Source organism: Trichosurus vulpecula, chromosome 4, assembly GCF_011100635.1.
Source record: "Trichosurus vulpecula isolate mTriVul1 chromosome 4, mTriVul1.pri, whole genome shotgun sequence".
Classification (NCBI taxonomy): domain Eukaryota; kingdom Metazoa; phylum Chordata; class Mammalia; order Diprotodontia; family Phalangeridae; genus Trichosurus; species Trichosurus vulpecula.
The window spans coordinates 80,403,835-80,430,338 of NC_050576.1; the positions used below are offsets into that span (position 1 = coordinate 80,403,835).

At 39.6% G+C, this 26,504-nt stretch overlaps 1 protein-coding gene across 1 annotated transcript in view; it reads right to left on the reverse strand.

Moving 5' to 3' along the window:
• Nucleotides 1–26,504, reverse strand: part of NIBAN1 (niban apoptosis regulator 1) — a 211,020-nt gene that overhangs the window by 109,193 nt on the left and 75,323 nt on the right. Inside the window, exons 2-4 of the mRNA XM_036758153.1 lie at nucleotides 13,557–13,687; nucleotides 11,267–11,398; nucleotides 5,631–5,745 (exon numbers count right to left, since the gene is read on the reverse strand). Of these exons, the coding sequence (XP_036614048.1) occupies nucleotides 5,631–5,745; nucleotides 11,267–11,398; nucleotides 13,557–13,687 (378 nt within the window). The remainder of the gene's footprint in view (nucleotides 1–5,630; nucleotides 5,746–11,266; nucleotides 11,399–13,556; nucleotides 13,688–26,504) is intronic.

Below are 26,504 nucleotides of genomic sequence, written 5' to 3' on the forward strand. Positions count from 1 at the left end.
AAATGACCATCTCTTTGAAGCCACAAAATGGAAGAGCTAGTAGCTATGGGTAGAAGGTACAACAGGGCCAATTTGGTTATAAAGGAAAACTTCCCAATAATTAGAAAAGTGGACTAGACTACCTTGGGAATATACCACCTAGGGAAGTAATGATTTCCCCCCTACTTGTAGTCTTCAGCAAAAGCTAGATGAACTAAAGATGAACTATAATAAAGATGAACCAAAGGCTAGATGAACACTCATCAGACATGTATGGAATCAAAGGGATTCTAGCTTGGGAATGAATGGGACAAAGTGATCTTTGAGATTCTTTTCAATCCTTGAGATACTGGGAGCCCATATATACATATATAGACTCTAATGTCTAATGCTATTCAGTGCAGTTTTAAAGGACCCAAACTTCCCTTAAAAGACAATTTCCAGAGCAAACTGATGATAATCTTACCTATCACACTGCCTTCCTTATTAATTGTGATTCCTCCTCCCCATTATGTTTAGATTTGTTATTGTACGTGAATGATTTTCTTTCTGTAGTGATTATATAGTTACAGAATACTGGGTGGCCTTCTGATAATGACCTTTCAACAGCTACCTTGTACTATTTTGCATTATAATCATTTCTGTATGTGTCATATTTCACTATTAGACTGTAAGCCCCATTAGGGCAAGGATATTGTCTTACTTAAACATGGTATGTCACCCAAAGACTATTACAATATCCTACCCAATGAAGTCAATCAAAAAGCGATCATTAAGCACTAACTATAAGGACAGTAGATAGAAAAAAGTACAAAAACTGTCCCAGCCTTCAAGGTGCTATCTCATAAAGTATTGTTAGCACCATTTTTATATATGGGAAAACAGGGCCATTTTTAAAATACAGAATCAAAGAGGTGAGTCACTTGGTTAAGGTCATACTCTCAATTAAGTTCAATGAGTTTTTAATAAAGGCTTCCTACATGCCAAGTACTATGCTAGGTATAAGAGATACAAAGACAAAAAATCAAATGGTCCCTGCCCTCAAAGGAGCATATGTTCTATGGGAGGAGAAACAGCATATATATATATCAATGGGGAAGTAAATACAAAACATATACAATGGATATACAAAATAGTTGAGGAGAGAAAGCACTAACACCAACGAGAAAATGGTCAGGAATTGCCTCTCATAGCAGATGACACTTGAAGCAAGCCTTGAAAAGAATTACGGATTCCAAGAGTCAAAGAAGAGAAAAAAAGAGTCAGAGAAGAGGAAAGAAAGCATTTCAGGCATGGGAAGGAAGTTGGAGAATATGCAAAGGTGGAAAGGAAACAAGACTATTGCTTTTTTGCTACTGATATCACAATCTATTTAGAGAACTTGAAAGATATAACTGAAGAATTAATACAAGGTCTGAGGCACAACCTATCCGATCCATGTACAGGGAACAGCAAATAGGGCAATTTAGCTGGAATACAGAATGCTTAATGAAGAGTAATTTGAAATCAATCTGGCAAGATAAGTTGGAATCAGATTGTAAGGGCTTAAAATGCCAAACAGAAGAGTTCATATTTTATCATAGAGTCAGTTTGGAGTTATTTCCTGAAGCTAATCGTTTAGGAGAATGATGTCATCAAACCAGTGTTTTAGAGATATCGACATGGCAGCTGTGTGAAGGATACATTGGAAAAGAGAGAATGGAGTGAGGGACACCAGTTAGAAGGTATAGCTATGATCTAAAATGCAAGCTGATAAAGGCCAGCTGAAGGTTGTCACCATGTAAGTTGATAGGAGAAGGATGCCAGAGATGTTAAGGAGATAGAATCTACAAGACTGAGTAATTGATTGGATATGGGGCAGTAATGGGTGAAGAGTGAAGGATGACTTTAAAATTAATAACCCAGAAAAATAGAAGGATGGTGGTGGTCTTGACGGAACAAAAGAAGTTTGGACAGTGCCTAACACATGGTAGACACTTAACAAGTGCTTACTGATTAATTGATTGATTGACTGAAGGATAGACTTAGGAGGAGATTATGTTAATAAATGTTAGAGTTGAAATCAGGTCTTCTGACTCTAAGACCAGTGTTTTTCTACTATTTCATACATGGTTGATCCCTACCAAAACTATTGTAATTATCATTTATAAAATTTATTTAATTGACTTTGAATTCTGTAAGATTTTGTAGCTTCAGGATATATTCATTCTAAAGAAAACGCTACTTAATACTTGAAGAGGACAATGAGGGACCCATATGACCTCAGTTTATTCCCTACTCTGATCTCTAATGAGCTCCTGGACTGTTCATTGTAATCCCAGGCCAATAGAGGGGACCTAAATTGTGCTGTAGCAGGGGATCTACTTATGAGTCAGATTAGCTCCAATGGCCTAGAAGATAATCAGGAGAACAAGTTAGCTTGGCTTCTGTCATCACATTCAGTGCCTGATACACAGGAAGTGCTTAATCATTATCATCATGCCTTTGTTAAAGGCACAGTCACTGGTTGTGTAAAACACAGCTCCTTCCCATTCCCTTTCATGACATGGTTAACAATTTAAATAGTTAATGATTTCACAAGTAATTAAAAATAGCACCTACCTTTTACATGTAGTTGTCCTATTAAGCCACAAGCTCATTCAGCATTACTTTGCTAGAGAATTCTCTTTCACTTAACATTTTGCATCAGTTTCCCAGAAGTATTTATTTGCATTCTTTCTGAGCTGAATTATAAGGCCACCATAAGAGCACCACTATATAATTTTTTAATTTATAATTTAATAATTACAATCTCTATCTTTCAAGATCAAGAATCCCATAACACGAGATAAACAATAATTCATACATACTTTTCTGAAGCTTGGGGATACTTGAATCATTCACAGTGGCCTATAAAAATCACTGAATCTCTTCCAAAATTATTTCACTCATAATTATGCAAGTGCCAAAATGGAAAGAGCCCTGGCACTGGAGTCAAAATGACCTGGGTTCAAATACCACCTCTGGTGATTACAACCTATGTGAGTGAGGGCAAGTCACCTGACCTCCTTGGGCCTCAGTTTCCTCATTTGTAAAACGAAGATGTTGAACTGGCCTCCCAAGGTCTCTTCTAGCTCTAGACCTATGATCTTACATCATCTAACTCCAATAGAGTCTCCAGGTTTTCATCACACTAGAGCAGAAATTGTCTTTTACCTTTCTTTTTTTCCCTAGCACTTAGCACAGTGCCTGGCACATAGCAGGTGCTTAATAAATGTTTGTTGACCAACTAGAAAAGTTCAGCTATGGAGGTTCTGAACACAGTGTGTGCTTTTTGGTATTCATACCATAAGCTGCATCGCTCCTGCAGCCAAAGCAATGTTTAAGTGTAGCTCAAGCAAAAAGGGTGGAGGTTAGGGGGGTGGAGTGGGGAGGACGGGAAATGTCTGGATAATTCAGGCAAGGGTTTGGGGTTTGCTGGAGAAACTGGGGAGGAAGGGGGAGTTGGCTATTTTTTGTTTTTGTATGCATTACTCAGTAACAACTTGTTAGTCTTTGCTCATGATCTATGTACCAATCTCAGCGCCTTGTTATTAAAACTATTCCACCAAGCATTTCAGCCCAGAAATAACAAATGCTAAGAAGATAGCCTTCTCCATAAATTCTGACCAAAGCATTATAGCCATTAATAAGAGTTAGGGCTCTCTGAGAAACCAAATAATTACTGTGGAGTGCAATTCACACAAAGCCAGATGGAGTTATTATAGTGTCTACAGCTCATAAATCTCAATGAAATATCCTTATTTGGTCTATATATCTCCAGTGGCTCTTTTCTATACAGGCAAAATGAGGTGTATTAGAATCATAGAATTTTAGAGCCGGAAGGGCCCTTGGTAATCATATGGTTCAATCTCCTCATTTTATAGATGAGGAAAACGAAGTTCAGAAGATTTAAATGACTTACCCAAGGTCACACAATTGGTAAATGCAAGATCCATGATCAGAACTCAGGTCTCCCCATTCCAGGGCCAGTCCTCTTGCTACTACACCACAGCCCTGTTGTTTGTAGACGTTATAGGGCATGTTAGTGATGTATTTCCCTCTCCTAATGTGACTGAGCCAATGACACTCCAAGTGGAAAGTGTTATTCAGTGAAACCTAAGGCTCCCCTTTCCTTCGGGCAGGGAGGAGGAGTAAGATAGCCAACATCTGAGCTAAGTGAACACGCCCAAAGGTGCAGTAAGAGAGGGGTTCATTGTCTCTAGTGACATAAAGGACTGCTGAGGACCAAAAATCCAAAATATCTGTCACAAATTATTAGCTTCTTAAAAATTAGCACAAAATATAATGATGAACTGATATAAATCATCAGCTTTGGTCTTCTGCCTCAATTATATCATGGGATCACAGATTTAGACCTGGAAGGGATTTAAAGACTAGTTTAATCCCCTAATTTTATAGATATGTAAACAGAGGCACAGATAAATAAAGTGACATGCCTGAGGTCACATACGTTGTAAGTGGAGGAGCTGCTGTTTGAATCCAGGACCTCTGACTCCAAATCCAATGCTCTTTCCACTAAAACACACTGCCCATGATTATCAAGTGATGCTAGATAAAAATGGAATGGAACTCTGAGGAATGCTATCTTTTACTTAAACGCTAACAGATGACTCAACCAGTCCAAGGTTCTAAGTACTGCATCCCATAGAGGTGTTACCACTGAACACATTTAAAGAGAAGAGACTACTACCCAGGGTGATAAGATTAGTGGATCAGGGACCAAAAAGTTTGATCAGTCTGTTCATGTTGGAAAAGTCAAGCCTGGGCTTTTTCCTGATTGCACAATGACAGTTCATTTCTGCTACTTCAGATGGCATTCTCCAAAGCCCCAGCTCATCATAAAAGGTCTCAATGTTCCAGAACAATAGTGTGATTTCTGAGCACTGAAAATATACTTTCAGTCATATCTGACTCTTTGTGACCCATTTTTGGGGTTTTCTTGACAAAGATACTAGAATTGTTCATCATTTCCTTCTCTAGCTCGTTTTACAGATGAAGAAACTGAGGCAAATAGGATTAAAGGTCCCAGAGCTAGTAAAGTGTCTGAGGCCAGATTTGAACTCTTGAAGATGAGTCTTCCTGATTCCAGGCCTGGTGCTCTATCTACTATCACACTTGGCTGCCCCAAAAATATACTGGGCAAATTGCATTCTGTTTTACATCCATGTCTTAGCGGAAAGAGCCCCGGAGCTGTAATGTGAGGACCTGGCTTTCTGTCTCTTCTTTGTCTCTTAACTAGCTGAACAACCCTGAATAAGTCATTTGACTTCTGAATCTCAGTTTCCGCATCAGAATAATCAGGCCGGCTCAACCTACTCTGCAGGGTTGTTGTGATGAAAGTGCTTTGTTAAAGGTAAAGCACTACATTAATATAACCTTTCATCATTATTACTATTGTTCAGAATCATAGCTATTAGGTCAATGAAGATGTCATTTACCTAATGAAAATGCTTTATCTAATGTGATTACACATGTATGCTTCTTTGCAAATCTTTGCTACGTGAATGCAAGTTATTTAACATTATCATAATCATCATTATTATAATAATATGTGGGATTAAAACCAAGCAAACTATCTTTCTGACTTGGAAAGATGCTCACCAACTCACCAATAGGGTCAGGAAAATGTCGGTCAGATAATAAATTGTAATCTTCTTCAGAAGTTAAAACTTTGCCGCCCGCTGGGAGAATGCGACTTTTAGGATTGGCTCCTTTCTGATAAGCCTAGGCAGGGAAAGGTTAAAAAAAAATTAACAATTTCTTCATTTGGATTTTAATAAAAATCAAAGAGTTAATTTGGAAAATACAAAAAAAAAAGAAAAGAAAAGTGCATAACACACCATCTTGTGATAAAAATAATAATAATAGCAAATATCTACATAGCTCTGTGACATTTGCAAAGTACATAACAAATATCTCATTTTTTTTGTACAACAACCCCAGGAGGTAAGTGCTATTATTATCCCCATTTTCACAGACAAAGAAACTGAGGCCAACAGAGACAAAGTGACCTGACCAGGGTTATGCTAGTAAGTCTCTAAGACTGGATTTGAACCCAGCTCTTCCTGACTCCAGGTCCACTCCAGGCCACCTTCCCCATCTCTCTCAGAAATGATGATTAGCACTAAAAATGATTACACATGAACAATTGCTTGACTTGATGGCAGGATAGAAGGCAGCAAACAAGGTAAGAGAGTACTTCATAATTAGATGTCATGTACCAGCTTCAACATTATCCACAGCAATAATGATGCCATTGAATTGTACTTCCCAAGCTTTCCCTACACATAAGAATATGTTGTAACAGCAAAGCATACTGGGAGAGAACCATGATATAAGATTCATTCTAACAGACAAGAAATTCTGCTCTTTCCTAAGCTTCATAAAATCATATAACTTAATGATAAACAAAAGAGCCACCTCATCCCAAGACAAATAAGCATATAGATGGGGAAGAAGCATTAAAATCAGATAGAAGAACAAAGTACAAGCAGTTCTTGGCAATGGAGGTGTTCCGTATATGCTAGCCAAGTAATTAAATGGAAGATTCATTATGCCCTGGCACCAAATTAGAAGTCAATGTTGCACCAGGAGGATCATGTTAACAGCAATAACAACTTGAATTTGACCACCTTTTGCTGGCTAGGAAACAATTTGTCTGCAAAAGTTCTGGGGGATTTAGTGGATTCCGTGCCCAATGTGAACATTGAGAGGCAGGGATCCCTGCCTTATTCTTCCCTAGCCATGCAACCCTTGAAAGATTGTGTTCTACTACGGGCACTACATTTTAGGAGGGACATTAACAAGCTGGAAAGCATTTAAGAAGAGTAGTCAGACTGGAAAAGGACCCCAAGTTCATGCTTTTGAGGATCACCTGAAGGAACTATGAACATTTATCAGGGAGGAGAGAAGAGTTTGGCAGGGGAATGATATCTATCTTTAAGTATTTGAGGTGCTACCGCATGCTGTTCTGCTTGGCCCAGGAGGGAAGAATTAAGAGCAAAGAGTATAAGTTGCCAAGATGCAAATTTAGATTTGATGCAAGTATTAAAAAAAAAATCTCAATAATTAGAGCTAACAATTCCAAAAGTGGAATGGACTGCCTTGGGAGGTAGTGGGCTCTGCCCAATTGTAGGTCTAGGTCATCAAGTACATTGTAAAGGAGATTATTATTCAGGCATAGATTGGGCAAAATGGCCTCTGAGGTCCCCTCTAACTGTGAGATTCTGGGATTCTGCTAAATAAACGTAGTTTTATGTACAATTGTTCAGAGTTTACTCATGTGTAAAGTGAAGGGGTTGGTGACCAGAGCATTGTATCGTGGGAACTAAAACTAAAAGGGGCTTAAGTCAACATTTATTCAGCACTGTGTTAAGCGCTAGAGATACAAAAAAAGATAAAATATAGCACCTGCCCTCAAGGAGTTTACAAGCTTACATGGAAGACAGCATGCAAATAACTATATACAAACAAAATACATAGGGGATAGATTGGGGGGTCATCTAAGAGGGAAGGCACTAAGATTAAAGAGGACTGAGAAAGGCTTCTTGTTAAAGGTGGGACTTTAACTGAGATTTGAAGGAAGCTAGGAGATGGAAATGAAGAAGGAGAGAGTTCAGGCATGAGGAGAGATCATGTGAAAATGCCCAGAGTCAGGAGATGGAGTGTCATGTTGGAAGAAAAGTAAGGAGGCCACTGTCACTGGAATATAATGGAGTGGAGGTGGGAGAGGGGGTGTGATATGATACTTCAGGAAGATTGTTTTGATGGCTGAATGAAAGATGGATTGGAGTGGGGAAAGACTTGAAGCAGGGAGACCAACCAGCAGGCTATTGCCATAGTCCAGATGAGAGATGACAAAGGTCTGCACCAGCATGATGACAATGTCGCAGGAGAGAAGGAGGCATATACTACAGATATTATGAAGGTGGCATAGGAAAGAGTGGCAACAGATTGGCTATGAGGGGATGAGAAAGAGTGAGGAGTGGAGGTGACATCTTGGTTCTGAGACTGGATGACCTGGAAGATGGTTATATTGTCTACAACATTGGTATCAAACTCAAATAGAAATAGATCCCTGCAGCAGTATATTGACTTAGAAAATTAACAGTATCTATGTTGTATCATATTTTTATCTATTTTGCTAAACATTTCCCAGTTCCATTTTAATCTGATTCTTGCTAAAGAGTTTGAAACCTTTGGTCTACAGTGATAGGAAATTAAGAAGAGGAGAAGGTTGGCGGGGGGGGTAGAGATGATGAGTTTGGTTTTGGACAAGCTGAGTTTAAGATGTCTAGAGGACATTCAGTTCAAGATGATCACTTGAAGTCATTTAGTCATCCGGTCTGAAAACCCTTTGTTTTATAGGTGGCACATATGGTTCACTCCTGATACAAAGTTATATGATTCTTCCCTGACTAGCTAGAATAGATCTTCAATCTGATGAACATTTATTAAGCACCTAATCCATGCAAGACACTGGGCAAGAAGCTAGGGATACAAAGATGAACAGTAAGAACAAGGAATACTCAGACTATTAGGCCGGATACAACATGTATACAAATAAGCATGATACAAGGTTGAGCGTGATGGCATCCAACAATGCCAAAAATTTGCTCTAGGAAAAGTCAAGGAAGGATAGAACGCTATCAGCTTAAATTATATTAATAATAGTGCACACTTATATAGTGCTTTAAGGTTTACAAAGTGCTTTCCAAATATGATTCATTTGATCTTTATAAGAACACTGGGATCTAGATGGGATCTAGATCATTTCCATTTTACAGTTGAAGAAACTGAGGCAGACAGAGGTTAAGTAACCTGCCCAGGGTCACACAGCTAGTAAGTGTCTGTGGTCACATTTGAACTCAGTTCTTCCTGACTTCAAGCCCTGCACTTTATTCACTTTATTTAAGCCACCTAGTAGGCTTCTTACTTCCTGCCTAGTCGCAGCAAAGCGTGGTAAACCAAGTGATGGATTTGAAGCCAGGAAGACCTGAGATTGAATCCTATCTGACATGCCCTAGCTGTGTGACCCTAAGCAAGAGACTAAACTTCTTTGAGTCCCCTTTATTTTCTTTATCTATAAAAGGATATAATAGCTATAAACCTCATGTAGGGTTGTTGGGGGGATCAAATGGGACAATGTATTTAAAGCGCTTTGGAAATCCTAAAGCACATTGTAAATGTCACTTATTGTTATTCTCACCTAGATTATTGACCTAGACTGAAAGTAGGACCCCTGAACTGCAACGGGCAACATGTAAGTGCAAAACACATATGGAGAAAATTACAATACAAATATTATTCAGAATATGTTCTAAAGTGGTAAATGACCTAAGCAGATGCGGGACTCTGAAATAAACTTTGCTTTTTTAGCATCACTCCCACAGTCAAAGCAGTAATCATTGCCACACCTAGTAATCACCACACCCAAACCACCTGAACATCCTGAGAATGATGAACAAACAGGAGAAAATAGCTCACCAGATCAATTTCACGTGGAAGGGCAGCTTTAAAAATGTCTATGGCTGTTTGTAAACACTGAGGCCAAGATCAACATGAAACCAACTAGTGCTAAATGTAGGGGCCATTCTGAGAAAACAACCAAACTGTGTGGAGCAGATGGTGCCTGAGTTTTGTAGTATGCCCTTGCTGTTAATTTGCTTCAGAGAGTCAGTCATGTGTTGAATCAAGTCGTAAATGACTTGGACAGATGGGCAGAGACAGAGTCTAGTGTAATGAGTCTTGACTAGGCACAGCTCTACACCAGAAGTCATTTGGGAATTTACTGGTGGGACTGTGAGCTTTATTTCCATTCTCCAATAGAATTGGGGAATAAAGATTACAGGAGCAGAATTCCATTGTCCTATAAGCCCTGAACATTCAATGCCTAATGGCTTGGCATGATGGGTACTTGTCTGGTCTGCTTCGAGGATATTGCCTAACCAGTACTGTACTGAGACTTGAGTTGTAGAGCTGATCTTGCCTTTGTATGAATTAGGATAAGCTACTACCTTCTCTGTGCTTTCATTTTCTTATTCATAAAACTGGAATAAAGAAAAACGTACACTTCCCCTCACCATGGACAGATGTTATAAATATACATATGGAAGCAGCAAGAACATTCTGAGTGAAAAAAAATCTATAGGGAAAGTAGGGAGAAGAGAAGGGAAGAGAAGGAAGGGAAGGGAAAGAAAGGAAGAGTTGGCTTGACTTAATTCAAACACAAATATATTGTATCAAAGGATTTCAAAGGTATAGTGGACATTAAAGATCATCTGGTCTCAGCGTTCTTAACCTGGGATCTATGAGCTTGTTTTTAAAAATATTTTGATAACTGTATTTTAATACAATTGGTTTCCTTTGTAAACCTTTGTGTTTTATTTCATGCATTTAAAACCATGGTTCTGAAAAGGAATCCATAGGTTTCACCAGACATTGCCAAAAGGTTAAGAAGCAAACAAAAAAGGTTAAGAACCCCTGATCCGGGGTAACATCATATGCACACACAAATACACACACACTTTACAGGTGAAGAAACTGAGGTTTTTTAACAAAGGTTAAGTGACTTTCCCGAGGTCAAACAGATAGTTAAGAGCAGAGTCAGAAATTTGAAACCAGATCCTCTCACTCTTAATCCAAGCCTTTTTTTTCCACTCTATCACAGTCTCCTGGATCTCTCATTGTATTAGATGCCTAAGAGTATACAGAACCAGAAACCCTAAGGCAGAAAGGAAGAACAAGGGCAAGGCTAGTGAAGACTAGAGGAGAGATTCCAAGGGAGGCTCAATATGAGAGAGCCTAAGGCTGATCGGCACTAGAGAAGCTGTTGTACCCCAGATCTGGGCACACTCCCTAATACCATTTCCTTCACATACACTTTACTTTCCTCTTTCCCACTACGTTAGCTAATGGAGGCAAGTAGAGTTATTTCCTACCACTATAGGAGTGCCTAGTCATCTATCGCTAAAACACTGAAGTCAGTTTAACTCAACATTATCTCCATGGGAAGGGAATTGGCTGCATCATTCCTGTCATTTACAAATCTGAACGGAAGGAATTGAGTTTGGAAGTTCAATTTCCCTCTCCCAATAGAGCCTTAATTAATTGATCTATAGGGCAAAGTGCAAGAATTACCCAGGAAAGAGGAACTTCATTGAATGAATCAGGAAGGAATGGGCATCCCAACTCACCCAACCACTGTCTAAGAAGACATCAAAAAAATGGTGGTAAAAAGTTTTACCTCTTTGTTCTCATAGCTCTCCACTGCAAAATCATTTTTAACCACAATGTATCTGTCTTTCCATTTCTTTAGGTCATCTGCAAAATGGGACAGCTCTCCTTCATACAAGACTGTCCCTGTATCCAAAGGTGGCTAAAAGAGAATTAATATAATTAGTTCTTTTCTACTGATTTATCATAAGCTTCATATTATTAATCAATATAGATAAGGAAACACACTTTGCAGCTATTTACATTTAAATAAAAGAATTTCAATGTATAAACTGTAATAACAGCTTTTGAGTCATTCCCTCTAAATCTCCATCTGGATTCTTTATTTGTCCATTTTTCCCCATTCACTATTGTTTCCCATTTTTTGCGATTATAAATAATGTTGCTATGAAAATCATGAACAGATAGCTCCTTTTTTTAACTTTTTATAAACTTCCAAGGCATGTTCTGAACAAAGGAATTACTGGATCAAAGGATATGTTTGGGGTTGGGGTTTTTTGGGTTTTTTTTGAGCTTTCATTGCATACTTCTCAACTGCCAGTAGACATTGTTTCATTCTTTGTGCTTCTATCCCCAGCACCTAGCAAAACGTTTTGTACATAGTAAGTGCTTATAAATGCTTGTTGATGGATAGCTCTCCAAAAGGATTTTTTTAAGTTTGCAATTCCAACAGCAATGTATGTTTATAACTGTTTCTTCACAAGCAGTATTTTGCCAACTTAAATGGGTGCGAGGTGGTACCCCAATGTTGTTTTAATTCGCATCTCTTTGATTACTAGGAGGTTATAATTAGCTCTTGTGAAGCAAGGACTCATCTCTTTTTAAATTAAGCCTGGACTCAACATTAACAGGAATCTTAAGAGAAATCATCTTGTTTCTCTCTCTCTCTCTCTCTCTCTCTCTCTCTCTCTCTCTCTCTCTCTCTCTCTCTCTCTCCCCCCCCTCCTCCCTCCTGCCTTCCTTCCCTACATGTCTCTCTCTCCCTTCCCCCCCATTCTGATTGTTCACTATTTACCTGTTCTCTTTGCCCTGTATTAGATTAAGAAGTCACGCTGACTGAGCAAACAGACAGATTTCCAGTTGACCCCCCTCTTTGTTTAACCATACACAATATGCCTCGTCTATAGATACTCAGGGGGATTATTACCCCTTCACTGTTTTCCTAATTCATCATCTTCCACAAAATGATGAATCTACTGCTTTTTACATATTATGTTGCAGTTTTATTTAAATCTTGTATCACAGGATAATAGAGTTAGGGCTGAAAGCAGGGTCCAGAGATCATCTGGTCCAAATTCCTCATTTTACAATCAAGGAAATGGAATTCCGAAGAAATGAAGTGACTTAAACAAGGTATCACTTGTGAGAAGCAGCAGGGAGGGGAATCAGACTGAGGTTCTCTGACTCCAAACCCAGCATTCTTTCCATCGAACCACAAGTTACCCAATCTATCCCTTTACTCTAAGAAGAATTTCTATCTAAACCATTCTAAATAACTGGCATGTAATCCTACTTTAAATATCTCTTGGGGAGAAAATCCTCTTCCCTTCCCTAATTTTAATGTTTAAAGGCTCTCATTACCTTACCAACTATTATTTGTTAACTACATATTAAACAATATCCTTTTTGCACTCATGAAAGGGCCAAAGGAGATGCCCCTTCATTCTCCTTTGGAGGAAAGAGCCCCCACGTCCGAGGAAGAAGCTAAACCTCATAACTCTATTGGGACATCAATCAGTCTCCAGGGATGTCAGCCTAGCTGAAATTCTCCGTCAAAACAAGACTCAATAAGCGTTTACGGTCATGGGTTATGAATATAAATGAAAAAGAGAGAAAGGGCATATAGTCTATTTGTATTCAAGGGATTGAAACAGAAACCCAGGGGAATCTATCACCAAAATGAAAATCCTAATAGTGTCGAGGCACTGAAACCTTGACATTTTTACTAACGCTCTACACAGCAATGCAAATTTCCTGATATCAAACCATCAAAATGAAAAAATATATATATGTAATGAAAATGGAAGAGTGCCATTTTTCTTTTTATATGGGCAACTCTGTCAGCAGGAAATCATATGCTCTGGCTTCCAGACAGATTATGCTGCTGTCTTCCTGGGCTCTAAACAATTTTAGGACAAATCCCTATTTTATCTGCTATTCAAGTTATTGGTTATTTCAGAGACACTGGGAGACATGAAAGTTTCCCCAGTGGCAAATGTAGATCTATGAATGAGAAGGCCAAGGAACTAGTTGTTCCTAGAACTAGCATTCTCTGAACATTTTTCCAAGACTTAGGTTACCTTGGTTTTTAAGAACTGGGACCTCAAGTCTCTATGCTGCTCGACTTCACTCCGAACATCATTGCAGAAAGCCACAGAATATTGGCGACGATAATGTGGGCTGAAGTTTTTGATAGCGGCTTCAGTTTTGCCTGGAAGAAGGGGGACATAAAAAAGAAAAATTACAATTCTTATGACATCATCCAGCCCTCCTGGCATAGACACATGGCCAACTAATAAAGTTATAAAGTAACCCTCACCTCTTCCTTCCCAGATACCTATCAGAGGCACCTAAGAATAAGAGGCAAGGCCTGAAGCTTTTTCCTAGATATAGTCAGGGATAGCTCAAAGCCAAAAGCAACACATACACACACACACACACATTATAACATATAATATATATTGTATAATATAGATCTATTTTCTCATTTGATGTTTATAATAACCCTGTGAAATATGTGCTATCATTAATCCCTTACTACAGACAAAGAAACTGAGGCCGAGGGGCTATATGACTTATCCAGGATCACCAAACTGGTGTCTGAGGTAAGATTTCAGGTCGGGTTTTCCTGACTCTAAGTCTAGCACTCTATCCATTTTCCCATCTAGCTGCCTCATCTTGACTATCTACCATTAGATTGGATGTTTATGGAGACACTGTTTTTTGCTTTTCTATTGCATCCCCACTGCTTCTATCAATACATGGCATACAGTCGGTGCTTAATAAATGCTTGCTGATTTTCTGACTTGACCAACCACAAATCACCAACCAACTTCCATCTACAGGCAGGTAAGCCCAAGAACCCCAGGAATAGCAGTGAGCCCCTCCCCTCCCTTAATCAGTGGGCCTTGCTTCCAGCCCAACCCCTGAAGGTAGGATCTGGGGAATCAGCCTTTGTAAACAGGTGGCCTGGCAACTAACTGCCTCTTCATGTGCTGAAGACATGGAAAAGAAGTCCTTGGCACCAAAGTCCTTGGCACTGTCGAATGATTCAACATCAGAAATGGATATGGTTTTATTGGTGGAAATACTTTAAAAGATCTGTTTCCATCTGCTTTGCTATTGCATGCTAAGGGACATAATGTGTTTGGAAGGCTCTTTATAAAACCTCCTACATATGATGTCTTCCCCTATCAGAATGTGAGCTCCTTGAGAGCAGGCACTGTCTTGTCTTTTCTATTTGTATCCCCAGAGTTTAATGCAATGATTTGCACATAGTAAGTGCTGAAAAATTTTTTTCATTTATTCATTTATCAATGTGGGTGACAATGAAAAGAAGAGTGTGAATACTGACTTTGACACCACTATCCTTACAACCTTGGGCAAGTCACTCAAACAAATCTGAAACTTAATTTTCAAATCTGTAAAATAGAACCCATCTCATACTATTGTTGTCAGGATCAAATGAGATGATGTATGCAGAGAATCATACAAATATTAGCTATAATTATTACCTAACTCATGGGATTGCTTTTAGCACTCGAAGGTTACAGAAAGTGAATTGTTGTTGTTGAAGTTATAGTGGTTTCATAATGATGAAGGGGTTCAGGACTTGGACTTGGAGTCAGAAAAGACCCAAGTTTGACTGCTCCCCGTTAGCCACTTATTACCAATCAGCAAGTATTCATTAGATACCTGTTGTGTACCAGGCTATGGCAAGGCACTGGGGATACAAATAGAAAAGTGATTTAGCTCCTGCCCTCAAGGAGTTTACATTCTATTGGCTGGATGACCTGGGGCAAGTCACTAAGCCTCTCAGGTTCAGTTCCCTAGTCCATAAAATGGGGATTAAAAAAAAATCAAGCCAATGACTTTATTGGGATGTTGTAAAAATTATATATATGTGTGTGTGTGTGTGTGTGTGTGTGTATAACATATATAAAGTATGTGAAAACTCTTTGGACATTATGAAGTGCTTTATAAATATAAATTATTATTTCAATCCTATGACACCCTCTATTCCTTCATATTTCAAAGCACAACAGACACTACACAAAAATAGAAAGCTTTGAACTGAGAGTCAGGAAGCCTGAAAGCTCAAGCTTTGTCATGTGCGAACTCCCACAAACCACAGTCCTTCTCTTTGCCTCAGTTCCCTCGTCTATGAAATGGGGTTACCAATCCCCAAAGCACCTACTTCACAGTGACTCTCATAACAATCAAATGAGAAGTATACGTAGGAAATGCTTTGCAGGCTTTAAAATGATATGTAAATGTAGTTATTATTATCTCAGCTCAAGCTCTTGGGTGTGCAAATAAGTAAATAAGGGCCCTCCCTGAACAGTGAGCTTAAGAAACTAATAAGACCCACGTGTAAGGGAATGGTGAGGTTGTTGCTGCCTTGAAAATCTTTGCAAAAGAATTTTTTTCAAAGGTACCTTCATGAGAACTTGATTTCATCAGTCTAGTCTTTGAGGAGGCTCATTCCAAACCCGCTGTGCCAACAAGGCCTTTTGTTTCTGAATTACACATAGCAGTCATGGGACAAAGGGGTGGAATTTAACATGCCAAGTGAGATCCTGTTGGGCATATTAAGTGTCTGGAGTTCCTGAAACAAATTCCGTGTTCTAATACTATACAGAGAGAGTGAATTGAACCACTCTCCAGGTTAGCAGATAAAACAAGAAGAAACATGGGGCTTGAATTCATGAGTCAGCTTTGGGGACTTGTAAAACCCCCGGTGAAAGAGAGTCCTTAGTCCATAAATATCCTCAACATAAGTAGTTCTTAATTTGCACATGGGCAATTAGGCCTGGGGCTATTTATGAGAGAGAAGGGGATTCTTGCTTATTCCCTCAACAAAATGCTATTTACTTCTCTTACTTGTGATAGGGGTTAATAATGATTACTTATAAAGCATATTAAAATCTGCTAATAATAGGTTCCGTAGAAATGCAAATAAAAGCTACTATAATTTTGCTCGGCCCAGCTTTTATTTGCTCTGCAGATTTACAGTATTACTGTTAGTCAGTATTTGCATAATACTTTTTACAGACTCAAAGGCTTTATCATCATTTAATTGGTTAGTGTGTTTTATTAGCTTTTAGGTTGTGCAGAGGCAGTAACATTCTCTCCCCATTTGGGTAATTCTCCTGAAAGACAATAAGAATATTCCTGGAGGACACCCAAGAAGGAGAATGAATCTCACATCAGAAATGGAAAAATGAGGACCAAGATTTGCACTGTGTGTGTCTTCTGAGGTCCAGGCAACTGTTTCGTCTGTCCTGAGAGAAGCCTGCAGGTGTTTGATGTGGCTTCTAAGATGTTTGCAAACAGCTGGGATGAAAGACTATTCTGTTTTGTAGAGGCTAGAGCACTGATGAGGAACTTGATTTCCTGTACCTATTATAAAGCCTTGGTCAAGAATGCCTGACTAAGAAGAGGTGGGGGTGTCTACACAGCCTCTGGTTTGTTTGTTTTATTATCCATGTGACAGATGAGTCCAGAAGCAGGATTACTGCATGAAATAGCACCATCACCTCACCAAACAATGTGTAGGAGGTCAGAATTGCATGATGTGATTAAGCCAACAATCGGTTACGATACACGAATGAAAAGGTCTTTTACCCTTCCCAGGAGGAAGGGAGTCACAGGTGGAAAAAGTATGGGCACTGGAACCCAGTGGAACCCAGGGACCTGGGTTCCAGGCTTGTTCTGATGCCTACTACTTGTGTGATTTTGCGTAAGTTCTATAACTTCCCTGGGCCTCAGTTTCTTCTTCTATAACTTCTCTGGGCCTGAAAAATGAAGAAGGTTGGACTATATGATCTCTGAGAATCCTTCCAGCTGTAAATAGATGATATCAAACTGGGGAAAGGGAAAGGGACTTCCCCAATGTATGAAAATTTGAGAATAATCTTCCATCAGGAACTAGGTGGCACTCTAAATGCTGGGCCTGGAGTAAGAAAGTCATTAAGTAGTTTTTTTTTCTTTTGGTGACCCCATTTAGGGTTTTCTCAGCAGAATGGTTTGCCATTTCTTTTTCCAGCTCATTTTACAAATGAGGAAATTGAGGCAAACAGGGTTCAGTGACTTGCCCGGGGTCACAAAGCCAGTAAGTGACTGAGTCCAGATTTGAACTCAGGGAAATGAGTCTTGTTGACTCCAGATCCAACACTCTATCCACTGTGCCACCAAGGTGCCCCTCAGCATCAGGAAGACCTGAGTTCAAATATGAACTCACATACACTAGCTGAGTGACCTTGGGCATGTCACTTAACTTCTGTCTGTCTCAGTTTCCTCAACTGTAAACTGGGTTTAATAATAGCATCTAGTATTTCTCAGGTTGTTGTGAGGATCCAATGAGATATTTGTAAAACCCTTAGCACAGTGCCTAGGAAGAAAGGTGCTTAATAAATATTTATTTTCTCCATTCCTTTCCTTTCTTCCTAGGACAGGAGTAATCATAAGGTAATGGGTTTCAGATGTGCTGTATCTTGCACCAAGATGGAATTGTTTGTCAGACTGTATGACCTGGCTTAAAGCTAGATGGAAAGGTTTACAGGAAAAAGATGAAATGGAGAAACTAGTTCAGAGAGATTTCACTGAGTGCAAGAAATAGCTCCATTTGGGGTTTTCAGACCTAGCAAGAAAAAGCAGTGCTTTCAAGACAGAAGCAGAGGGCAGTGGAACCCAGAAGACTTTTTTTTCCCTCAGTGATATCACTGTTGTAGCTTGGATTAAAGCTATAATCTTTATATAAATGTGGAATTATCAGGGAACAATTTAGAATGAATTGGCCAGCTTAAGAGGGAGACCATCACCAGTTAGCCTATTAAGAGCCTGGTTAAAAAGTTAAAATTGCATAAACTCAATTTAAGTAAGGCGGAAGGGGAAATAGAAATGTAAATTTACCTATTCTGTGCACACTGAGTATCCCCCAGGATTCCCTCTGACTGCTAGACTAGAGAGTACCTTATCTAGAATAATCTAATCAAACCCCTTAATTTTACTGATAAAGATACTGAGGACCAGAAATGGAAAGTGACTTGACTAAGGTCACATGGAAAGTAGAAGCGCCACATCTGAACCTATGTCCTCTTTCTAAGTTAATCGATCAACCGATATGAATTCACTGAACATTTATCAAGTATCAGGTACTGGTACAGAGTCAGCTGGGTGGCACAATGGATAGAAGGGAATGGATAGAGCCTGAATTCAGAAAGATCTAAGCTCAAATCCAGGCTCAGACACTAACTAGCTGTGTGTACCTTGGCTAAGTCACCTAACGTCTGCCTGCCTCAGTTTCCCCAACTATAAAATGGGAATAATAAAAGTACCTGCTTTCTAGGGTTGTTGTGGGGATCAAATGAGACAATATTTGTAAAGCACTAAGCACAGTGCCTGGTACACACAGTAGGTGCCTAATAAATGTTTGCTTCCTTCCCTTCTTAACACTAGGGATACAAAGAAAAACTAAAAAGAGTTCCATCCTATCCTTGAGGAGCTTGTATAGGTAGATTTTTGTATGTACAAAATACAAAGGAACGATAATAGCCAACGATGACACTTTAATAAGGTTTACAACGAACTTTACATGTTAACTTATTTTATCATTTATTCAGCAGGTCAAGTCAAGCCAACTAGCATTTGTTAAGTACTTAGAATATTCCAGGCTAGGAATATATGTTCATTGATTTATTGATTGACTTAAAGGCAAATAGACAGTCCATGTCCTCTCAAAGAGCTTATAGTCTAATGGGAGAGATGATATGTAAACACTAGGGAAGGATAAAATAATCAGGGGGTCCCAAAAGTCTTAGTTCTGAGCTCTGAAAGCTTGAGCTATGAAAGAACTGAACTAACACTTTTGGGACACCTTGTATCCAAAAAGACCGGAAGGTACTTTGAGCAGAGAAAGCACTGGAGGAGTTGTAGGGGCTGAGAAAGGCCTCCTGGGGTTGTAGGGACTGAGAAAGACCTCCTGGATGAGGCAGGATTTGAGCTTAGTTTTATCAACAAATATCTATTTGTGCAGAGGCAGACAATGGAGAGAGATTACATTTAATTAGAGATAGTACTTCAATGCATGCTAGGAGGAGTCTTTGGAGAAGACTCTAATGTCTTGGGTAGTTTGTATGTTGTCCTGTTGCAGAGACGATAATTTGTAATTTGGATGAACAACCTATAGGGCTCCTCCATCAGTTTATGCATCTTGGAGAAGCACTACATGTACTGAGTTGAGCCTAGAAATTAGACAGAAAGTAGACAGTGGGCTGAACTGTCTTTGGGAAATTGCAAAGCTCATTGAATGACCCTGTGGTAGGCAATAGCCAGGCCTAAACACATTACAAGGGAAAAAACGGTCAGAAGGAGCAGCTAAGATTGTGAGAGAGACTCCCTGGCCCGTAGAACAGATAAGATGGCAAGCCACTGGGGGTTGGGGACACCCAGACAGCTAGAGCAGAAAGGTTTCTTTGTTCATGCGTAGCAGAAAGATCTGCACTAGTAACATGGTATTTGGCAGCCCTCCACTCCTGTAACTCACACACATACATAAAACCACCCAGTGAGGGATGCCCAATATCTTTACCACCTCCCCAGCCTGGTCCCCATGAAGAAAATGAGAGCTCAGAAAAGTTCTGGGTGATCCATTTAAATAACCCCAAACTCTCAACATACCTCCTTGCTCTGTTATTCAACAACTATATCTTCATAAGCTAAGTAAATGTATTCTTTTATGACCTGTCTTGGCTTGTTTTGGGTCAGTCATTTCTGCACCAACACAGTAACTGGATTATACATAGTACTTGGCTTCCTAAGCTTCCTGACACACATACTAAGCATCTGCTAGAAACAAAGGCCCACCGTTCAATATCAATGTTGATGCTGAAACATTCTACTGATGTTACTGTTGGGCTTTGAGTCATGGAACACTATGGTCTCTGAAGAATTAAAGACAAGATATCTATCACTCAGAGGGCAATGGAGAGATGCATGATAAGAATGAGAAAACTGTTACATTACAAATGAGGAACTGTAAATCATTGGGGCAAGGATTTCATCAAATAAATGTATGATCTAAAAAAGATGGACTGGTCACATGGTGAGATCAAGGGATAAACTGCCTATGTGTTCCACTGGTGTTCTCATGGGAACATGTCAGAATGTTTGGCGGACCTCTGGGGGGCAAACTTATAAGAGCTGCACAGGATAGGTAAGCAGGAATGGGTTGCAAAGTACCTAGATGGAGGGAACATCCACACCCCGAGATAACATCAGTTCAGGTATGGGAGGTTGTAGGTAGTCTGGTGACAACAGCATAAAACTTCAGATGAAGAAATAAACAGGGAGACTCCTGTTTGAAGGTGGTTGTTACATCATAGACCCATATTCTCCTAGGCTCTGATATTACAGTAAACTAAGATGAATAAAATAAACTCTGAAAACAAAGAGAGTCACCTACATGAATTAGATAATGAGGGCAAATAATTGACTCAGCTCTTCCTAAACTTTATTCTCAGAAATCATTTGACATATCATCAAAGTAGGTTCAGTATAATCATTATCAGGCTGTCCTTCCCCAAGAAATTAATCACTGGGAAACTTCACCATCAACAAGACTGGATCTATCTGGTGTTCACACCTCATCAGGATCCCTGTGACTGGAGAACATGGATAGGGGCTCCAGGTGCTCCACATAACAAAGCGGTTCAGCACAATCTTCGCACCATCTTCTATTAGCTACACTGTTTTTGGACTTCTCCATCTTGTCCTCTTTTTCAGCCTTACCCCACAGCTTCCTTTTTGTTATATTGTTTCCTCAATTTGATTATAAGTTCTTTGAGAGCAGGGATTATCTTTTTTTAAAAAAAATGTATTTGTATCCCCAGTGCTTAGCACAATGCCCACCACATAGATGGGGCTTAATAAACGTTTATTGACTGACTATCCAATGGTAGAAGTTGACTATCCATTTATAGTAGGTGTGTTCAACTACTGTCCTGACCTGGATCTTTTATATGTACATTGATGATATCTCTGGGAGATACGCCCTCATAGTCTAAATACCCTTTCATGAGCCCCACCTCCAAGGAATTAATATAATCTTCTGGATTTATAGCAGCCCCAAAGTAGAGCCTCCACCTGGCCACATTAAGTCTCTCCCAGTGGCCCATTTTAAAGCCAAAATTCAGTTGTATGAACTGGTGTGAATCAATCATCAATCAATGGTCGACTGGGCAACAAACATATGGTATAAGACAAGGAATTGTCATTGTCCATGGCAGAACAAAGGTCCCCCAGTGGAATAACGAGAATTTTGCACAATGTCGAAATGAATGTCCAAGTCAATGAGGGAACAAGCACCCAGTATAATGCCTGGGTCTAACGCACACACGTTATGTCAGCATACCCAGGAAGTGGCTGAAATGCTGTAAAATTTAGTTACCAAAAGTAGAAGACCATTTGCTCACCAAAGATTTTCACCAAAATTCCCTAACATCCAAAAGGCAGGTTTACATAATAGAATCAAATATTCTCACCCAGTCCACATAGAAAGAAGAAAAAGACAAAGATGGCCTCTGAATCTTCTCTCTCTCCTCCGTGTAACTTACATTGAACCAAAGTGGAAAGCAAAAATCTCACTTCGAAAAAAAGGCAAAACTTCTGGATCTTTGTGATAGCTTCCACCAATTGGCACTACTTTCCCCCCAGGACAAAGAGGATGGTAAGGGGCCTTAAAATCAAGACTAAGAACAGGAAGTCTTAAACAATAGGGTACCCAACCACACAGGGCCCTAAACAAAGGCCTTGGTGTGGGGGAGTACATTTAGTAATGAGGTGGTTAAGCCAGGTGTTCAGGGAAATACAGTAAGCAGGGAGAGGGATTATAACCCTGGGGAGTTATGGGGAGACCAAGAAGAAGAGCCTGCTTGCCTGCAACATTTTCTGTGGGGCCAGTCCTGCACTGCTCCACGCAGGGGAACTTCCCATCTCCCCCCACACTTGCTCCAACCATCCCAGAATTGTGCCTCTGATGTTCATGTTTACATGCATTTCAAGAGTACAGTACCAGTTGTATGGGTTTTTTGTTCAATCATGTCCGACTCTTCATGATCCCTTTGGGAGGGTTTTCTTGCCAAAGATACTGAAGTGGTTTGCCATTTCCTTCTCCAGCTCATTTTACAGATGGGGAAACTGAGGCAAACAGGGTTAAATGACTTGCCCAAGGTCACATACAACTAGGCTGGATTTGAACTCAGGTTCTCCTGACTCCAGGCCCATACTAAGTATGTAGTAGGCACCCAATGTATACCACCTGGACTGAAACCAAATAAATAAGACATCAAATAAAACTGAGGATCCTTTCACGCCAGATTCAAAAAGGTGGCACATTGGATGTACTCACACAATGAAAAGAACACTGACTTTGGAATCAATCTGAAACCCTGGATTTGAATTTTGGCTTTGCTTCTTACCATGACTTTGGACAAGTCACTAAACCTTTCTAGTCCCCAGTTCGTTCATATCTAAAATGAAAGAACTGGACCAGACAGCCCCTAAGGTCCCTTTCATTTCTGGATGAAAGAAAATAACCAGCCTAAGCCATTTGGTTTTGCACAAGTCTTAATGAATTTTTGCTGAAATGAATTTTCAGGATCTGTGAGAACGGACTTTCTTCATTCTTTTCCAAATTTAGTGGAATTTCTTTCCTCTTTCCCATCCCCTTCCCCACTCACACCCCTCCATTGTTTGCATGAGTCAGAGCCAAGTCCCACACTTGGCTTGTTTGAAAAGACTGAAACTCAAGCACTGAAAAATGAAGTGTGTTTCAAAACCAAATCTCCTCTTCTTTTTTCTCCCCCCAAAACAATGAGAACATATCAAATCTGACTAATTCTATTAGGAAGCTAATCAACGATGAAGCAACACAAAGATAACAGAAGTTAACATCCAGACTCTGAAAACACAAGTAAGTTCAACACAGATGGATAGTCCCATCCATTGGGGCTTACATCACTCTTCAGAGTAATCTCAGCTAAAGCTACAAAAATCCCCTTTAATTGCCATTTTTCACCCCCCAAAAATGACTTGAGCTCATCCTCCTTAAAGCAAAAGATGAGATGTGTTTGGCCTTTAAATGCCAGCAACCACTTGTATTTAAGACTAAGGCACATTACAATCTGTTTAATAAAGAATCTCCACTCAAGTAATCTTCTAATGCCTCACCATGCCATTGAAGGGAACCCTGGGTTCCCCAAAGCTATGCCAGCAACTGACAAATCCAACCACATTGGGCAGGCTTTGAGTTAGAGCAAGGAATGGACTGTGTGTCTGGCTGCCCAAGGCTCCCTGCCTCACTAACCTCAATGACTATCAGGGGAGAGGGAGGCAGGATGGGGAAGGGGAGGAGGGAGGGAGAGACAGAGAGAGACAGAGAGACAGAGAGACAGAGAGAGACAGAGAGAGACAGAGAGACAGAGAGAGACAGAGAGACAGAGAGAGAGAGAGAGAGAGAGAGAGACAGAGAGAGACAGAGAGACAGAGAGAGAGAGATGGAGAGACCGAGAGACAGAGACAGAGAGACGGAGACAGACAGAGAGACAGAAACAGACAGAGACAGACAGAGACACAGAGACAGAGAGACACAGAGACAAAAACAAAGAGAGAGGGGCAGAGAGAGACAGAGACAGAGTGCTTTCCTCATAGCAACTCTAAGAAGGTATGGAGGTGATTGTGATCTTTGCCATTCAACTGAGCAGCCATATGGATGAAAGCATGGATCCTTCATACATTAAAATAAATGGAGACAGTACGGTATAATGGATAGAGCGCTGGACCTACAGTCAGAAGATCTAAGTACAAATGTCACTGGTAATATTTACAAGCTTTGTGACCGTAGACAAGACACTAAATCTTTCCCAATCTGTTTCATCATCTACAAAATGGTGATACCTGTAGCACTTACCTCATAGGCTTGTCTGAGCCTCAAATGAGACAGTATATGTAAAATCCTACATAAATGTTAATTATTCTACCAAAGAAAGATGTAACACTGTCTTCAGGAAAGGAGAGAGTCCTCTGGCTCTCGTTTTTAATGCTTTATTTGATTTTAAACTTCTGTTCCCTGAAAGTCTAATCCTTAGAACATAACAAGATCAGGCTCAAAGGTCAAGTCGAGGATTTTTCATACTGTTGGTTTATAAAATAGATGGAAAAATTGCTTGGAAATTTGTTTATCAAAATCCATCCCTCTTCCTCCCTCTTCTAGCCAGTCTGAAAATGTGGGAAGTATTTGGGGGTGAAGATAAGAGTTATCCAAAGTCTAGGGAACATGACAGATTTGTATATTTTCTCATTCCTGGGTATCCTTTTTATCCTCCTAGGTATCCAGCATCTCAGGATGTTTTAAAACATGGTTAATCACCCCACATTTTGTTGGCTTCCCTCAAGTCTCCAAAACAAAGTGCTGCTGGACTCCTCGGGTATGACATCATTCCTAATGCAGCTGATTTGAAGTTGTAGGTTCTAATCTTAACTCTGACCCCAATGTGCTCTGGGCTGTGACCCCAGAGAGAAAGGAATCCAAAGATTTGACCCTTCCCTGGCCCCATTTTCATTACTTGTAGAAGGGGAAAAACATTAACCAACCTCAAGGGTTATTGGGGAGCAAAACAATATAAATGATTGTGAAACTCTGCTAAATTAAATTGCAGAGGCTGTTTTATGAGGCTGAGCAAGGTGCTAAGACTTTCTTGTACTGTAATTTGTTTCATAATATGTATAATAATGCCTTTGGAAAGCCAGTCAAATAATAGGTTAAGCTCACTGCCCTCAAACAAAATAGAGTTTGTTTTTACTCAGGTCACTGGGATATAACTTGTCATTATTATTTAATAATTTTATTTTCTTTACTGTTTGACTCTCTGTTTACTTCTCCCGGACGGTTTGACTGTTTCATTATAGAATCATGTCCCATCAGCATAGTTACTGCCTAAGCAGCCCCTGCCTGGCTTGGGAGCCCATAGCTAAAGTGGCCTCAAGAGACAAACAAATCTTGAGAACCAGCATTTGCATTCGTTTTTCATTTACCTCTCTGTGTACATATCAAAACTCTCCCCATGGCCCAAGAATATAAGCTCTTTGGGGGCATGGGCTGTTCCTAGTAACATGGCATAGTAGGGAGTACACATGGAGTCAGGAAGACCTATTTTCAAACCCTGCTTATAAAATGCTACCCATGTGACCCTGAACAAGTCAATTTCCTCACTTATAAAACTGTCCTTCAGTGTCCTCATTTATAAAATGAGGAGTTTGGTCTAGAATCTAGATGGACTTTACTGCCTAAATCTATAATTCTATGGTGCCTTTTTTCCTTTGGTCCCCCAACACTTAGCATAGTGCCTTGTACATAGTAGGTACTTAATAAATGTTCAATTTAGATTGTGAGGACTACATAAATATTAGCGATTATAATTATCCAACCTATCTAATATATTAGGGTTTCTTAACCTTTTTGTTTAGTATTTTGGTAAAGCCTAGGGACTCCTCAGAATAATGCCTTTAAATGCAAAAAAATAAAATACATGGAATTACAAAGGGAGTTAATTATATTGAAATACAGTTAACAAATACATTTTTTAAAAGACAAGTTCATGATCCAACCATTCTGGAGAGCAATTTGGAACTATGCCCAAAGGGCAACCAAACTACATACCCTTTGATCCAGCAGTACAACTACAACGAGATCATAAAAAAGGGAAAAGGACCTAAATGCTCAAAAGTATTTATAGCAGCTTTTTTTGTGGTGGCAAAAAAACTGGAAATTGAGGGAAGGTCCATCAATTGGGGAATGACTGAAGAAGCTATGGTATACGAATGCAATAAAATACTCTTATGTAATAAGAAACAATGAACAAGTGGATTTCAGAAAAACCTGTAAAGACTTATATGAACTGATACAAGTGAAATGAGCAGAACCAGGAGAACATCGTACACAGTAATAGCAACATCATGTGATGGTTGAC